This window comes from Etheostoma spectabile, unplaced genomic scaffold (assembly GCF_008692095.1).
Source record: "Etheostoma spectabile isolate EspeVRDwgs_2016 unplaced genomic scaffold, UIUC_Espe_1.0 scaffold340, whole genome shotgun sequence".
Taxonomy (NCBI): domain Eukaryota; kingdom Metazoa; phylum Chordata; class Actinopteri; order Perciformes; family Percidae; genus Etheostoma; species Etheostoma spectabile.
This window is the reverse complement of record NW_022605588.1, coordinates 307,769-312,527: the sequence shown is the minus strand read 5'-3', so window position 1 is coordinate 312,527 and position 4,759 is coordinate 307,769. Positions and strand designations below refer to the sequence as shown.

Here is a 4,759-nt window from a genome sequence, read left to right as displayed (position 1 = left end):
GGGGACTGGGTGTTACAGGCAGTCCTACTTCCTGTTATGGAGTTCAGAACATGTACGCTTTAGTGTGAAAGGTATTTATAAATACTGATAAACTAATTTGAACTTTATACAACATATCTTCTTTTTTTAAATGCAGATGATACAGATTTTAAAACCTTGTTATCCAGGAGTGCTTTGTGTTGCAGCATTAGAAGACCAGACATCAATTTTGAAGGATCAATTATTAACCAAAAAATAGAGAACTGGATCTAAATTTGAATATAGCCTTTATGAAAATGTACAGGACATGGAGGCTATGTGCGCGTCTGGAGCCACGCCTCCTGCTGCTGATGGAGGAACAGTTAAAACCACATCTCATATTATATCATATATCAACAGGACAGAAGAGGAAAGGGTTTGATTTCAAAATAAAAGCCTGATTGACACGTCATTCTTTTGTGTTTCGCTGTGGGCATCACAAAACTACAATATACATAACTCAGAATCAGAATCAGAAATACTTTATTGATCCCCGAAGGGAAACTCCGTATGTATCATATATACATTAACAAACTGGTCGTTAAATGTATGTTTAAATGTTTCTGTTTTGGGGGCCCAGATGGGACATGGGAAATAAATAAACAGCCTACATATAGAAAGAAATGTGCATTATGAATTGAAAATGAAGTAATTCATATAAATACATGATTCATGTATTGTATAAATAGCCTAGACTAAACGGTTTATATGCCTATTTATTTATGTTCCGTGACCTTATTTTGCCCCATAGTTCATATAGAGGGTGGTCTGACTATGAGGAGACTAATCTATTGAAGTGTGCACGTTTTAATATTTAAACTGGTTTGCGTGCGTCACATTTTAATGCTGCGACTTTTATTTTGAAACGGATACCAAGTGTTCCGGTATGCACCTGTGTGACTTGACGCACGTTGGGAGCGCTGCTTGGTATTGATTTCTTTAACTGTCTATGGTATCGATGTGAGCGGCTCCTGTCAGATAAGTGTGTGTGTGTGTGTGTGTGTGTGTGTGTGTGTGTGTGTGTGTGTGTGTGTGTGTGTGTGGAGGCCGACCTGTGGCCAGTCACACAGCCTCCGGGGGGGAGGGGGGGGCAAAGTTTACAGACAGCTGTCTGTATATCCAGCTCGGATCGTCTCCCACTGAGGACACACAGAAGACAGGCTGCAGCGGCACGAGGAGCAGGGACACACCGAGCCGGACTGTGGGGAGCTAGGCTACATGAGGCATGTAACGGTGACGTAGTCCGGACGGAGGACCGCGTTAACCCTACGGAGCCAGTTTGGGATTAAAGGAAGAATATGTGTGTGTGTAGGTCTACGTGTGTGTGACTGTCTCTCCGGTCCCGTTCATGGTTCGGTGTCAGCTTGTTGTCTCTGTCCGCTCCCGTGCCCCGCACTGATCCGAGCCCCTTGGGGAGCCGCTGCCGGGGCCATGGGTGGGAGTCTGGGCTGCCACCGCTCCATCCCCAGGGACCCCACGGACTTCAGCTGCGGCAAGCGCAAATTCAGCGCCGCGTGCAACTTCGGCCACATCCTGGTGAACCAGGAGCGGCTGAACATCAACACCGCCACGGAGGAGGAACTCATGACCCTGCCGGGGGTCAACCGCGCCGTGGCGCACAATATCGTGGAGTACCGGGACTGTATCGGAGGGTTTAAAAAGGTGGAAGACCTGGCTCTGGTGAGCGGGATCGGGGCCACCAAACTGGAGGTGATTAAACTGGAAATATGCGTCTCCAGCAGGACCAGTTCGTCACAGCACTCCCCGTCCTCCCTGCGCAAAGACCCGGACCACCAGTCCTGCACCGGGATGAACATCAACACCGCCACCCCGGCGCAGCTCATGAGCATCCGGGGCATCACGGAGAAAATCGCCAAGAACATCGTGGCGTACCGGACCGAGCACGGCCCGTTCAGGAGCATCGAGGACCTGGTGAGGGTCAACCACATCAACAGCTCCCTGCTGGACAGAATCCGCTTCCAGGTGTTCGTGGAGCGCTCCAGGGCGCCGTCCACCAACACCAATGCAGGGCTGACCTGCACCACCAAGTCCCACCCCAGCCCCACTTCATTCAGTCTCCGGAGCGACGACCTGGAACTCCCGCCCGGAGGACCGACCCAGATCCTGTCTGTGCGGCCCAACGTGGAGCCCCCGTCCGGCCTGCGGGACGGGAAGCCCGTGGTGCGCGTGGCCACCTGGAGCCTGCAGGGCTGCTCCTGCGATAAGGCCAATAACCCCGGGGTCAAAGAGGTGGTGTGCATGACCCTGCTGGAGAACGAGTGAGTCAACCATCCCAACTTATGTCACGTGGAGAGGGATTGGTTAATTGAATTGGTTGGTCTTCTTAATTAAAAAAACAAAGTATTAAACAAACTTAAATATTGCATTATAAATATGATACCTTCTGACAGACGCAGTGCAGGGTTTCATGGTGTTACATACAAATGTATAAATGTCAAAAAATAATCTTTAGGGGACTGAGAAGACTTTAAGGTCGTGCCTTCCATCTTTAATCTGGGGCCAGCGGGGCCCTGCCGGTGGGCCCCCCAGAACCCCCATCTGGGCCCCATCAGTTCTCGCGATCTTTAAATAAAGTCCCTCCAAACCCCTGACATGTAGACCGGAAGACAGAGTTCCTGTCTCTAATCCTACCTCCTGGTCTACAGAGTCTGAATCAGAGGAATCTGCCTTGGTTTTTGATGCATATACAAATATATTAAATATGAATATGAAATAGGCAAAAAATAAACACAGAAACAAAAAATAAAGTGATCAAAACACATTGTCTTAAAACCTGTTAGTCCCTGGGTAAAACCCCATACTAATCTTTTAATAGTTTTATTTTACAGCTATTCATCTGTAGGGTTGGGTACCAAAACCCGGTTCCATAGGGAACCGGGAGGAATTAGAACCCAAGTTCTGGTTCCGCTTAATGTGCCGACTGGAACATTTTCCCTCTGGACTCTGGTTACCATGCCAACTCAACACCTATTTAGCTGTTACTTGTTAATATGGAATATTTATTGTTATATTATTGTAGTTGTGTGTTAGGTGACTTAGGTTTACTTATAATATATTGAAGTACTTTAAAACGTTAATACATTGTTACATTAAAATAATAAAAAAATGAATATATAATAAATAATTCAGTTTAAAAAAAAAACTCAAAAGAATCGGTTTAGGAATCAGAATCATTCTCAAAGCACCGGTTCAGTATATGAAACCCATCCAAACAAGATATGATATACAACTAAGATATAATATATAACCAAGATATGATATATAACCAAGATATAATATATAACCAAGATATAATATAACCAAGATATAATATATGCTGCTAGTTATATATTGCTCGGGGGGAAGAGAGGGCTGCGGGGGATAAGGCGTCTAGGGGAGATTTCTGCGAGGTACATAGCCTCGAGTTAGAATTTCGCTAGGGATAGAGGCTGCGGGGGAAGAGGTCTGCGAGGTGATATAGGGCTGCGAGGGGGAGGATTGCGGCGAGGGGTAGAGATGTCGCTGGGGTATAGATGCGGCGACGGGGGAGAGAGGGCGCTAGGGGAGAGAGGGGCGGGCGAGGATAGATGTCTGCAGGGACGAGGTCTGCGTGGGTGACAGAGCCGGCTAAGGGGAGGAGTGGCGGCGAGGAGGAGATAGGGCGCGGGGGGAGATAGTTCGGCGAGGGGAGATAGGGCGGCGAGGGCGACTAGTGCGCGAGGGAGAAGTGGGCGGGGGAGTAGGGCGCGAGGGGAGAGAGGCGGCCGAGGTGAGAGAGCGGGAGGGGAGAGAGCTGCGGGGGAGGAGGCCGGCGAGGGGAGAGAGGGCGGCGAGGGGGAAGGGGCGGCGGAGGGAGATAGGGCGGCGTGGGAAGAGGTCTGGCGAGGGGAAGATGGCGTGCGTGGGGAGAAAAATATGGCTGCGGGGGGGGGAGCGGAGAGCGGGGGGAGCAACAGAGAGCGGGGGTACTATGATATCGGGGGGAGAGAGGAGAGCCGGGGGATCGGATAGCGGGGTAGAGAGTAGAGCGGGGGAGAAATCATAGCGGGGGGAAGAGGATCAGCGGTAGGGGGAGATCAGAGCGGGGTGGGAGGGGGGGCAGAGACGAGCCGGGGCGGTGAGAGGATGCTGAGGCCAAACCCGGAGCTGGGGAGTGGGGTGGGAAACGGGAAGGAGGGAGAGAGAGGCAGGGGGGAGGAGGGGTAGGGGACAGGGGAGTAACTGGAAAGGACTTCACGAGAGGAAAGAACCGACGGCACCGAACACACAACACAATAAACAATAAATATTCCAAAACAAGTAACAGCTAAAGGGTGGGGCGATGGTAACCAGAGTCCGAGGGAAAAGTCCAGTGCGCACAAGCGGAACCAGAACTGGGGGTCTAATTCCCCCGGTTCCCTATGGAACGGTTTTGGTACCCAACCCACAGATGAGCTGTAAAAAAAACTATTAAAAGATTAGTATGGGGTTTCCCAGGGACTAACAGGTTTTAAGACAATGTGTTTTGATCACTTTATTTTTTTGTTTCTGTGTTTATTTTTTGCCTATTTCATATTCATATTTAATATATTGTATATGCATCAAAAACCAAGGCAGATTCCTGATTCAGACTCGTAGACCAGGAGTAGGATTAGAGACAGGAACTCTGTCTTCCGGTCTACATGTCAGGGTTTGGAGGGACTTTATTAAAGATCGCGAGACTGATGGGGCCCAGATGGGGGTTCTGGGGGGCCCACCGGCC

At 49.6% G+C, this 4,759-nt stretch overlaps 1 protein-coding gene across 1 annotated transcript in view; it reads left to right on the top strand.

Moving 5' to 3' along the window:
- The first annotated feature begins 1,056 nt into the window (after positions 1-1,056).
- Positions 1,057-4,759, top strand: part of eepd1 (endonuclease/exonuclease/phosphatase family domain containing 1) — a 58,388-nt gene continuing 54,685 nt past the window's right edge. The window contains exon 1 of the mRNA XM_032511240.1: positions 1,057-2,297. Within this exon, the coding sequence (XP_032367131.1) occupies positions 1,450-2,297 (848 nt within the window). The 5' untranslated portion in view covers positions 1,057-1,449. The remainder of the gene's footprint in view (positions 2,298-4,759) is intronic.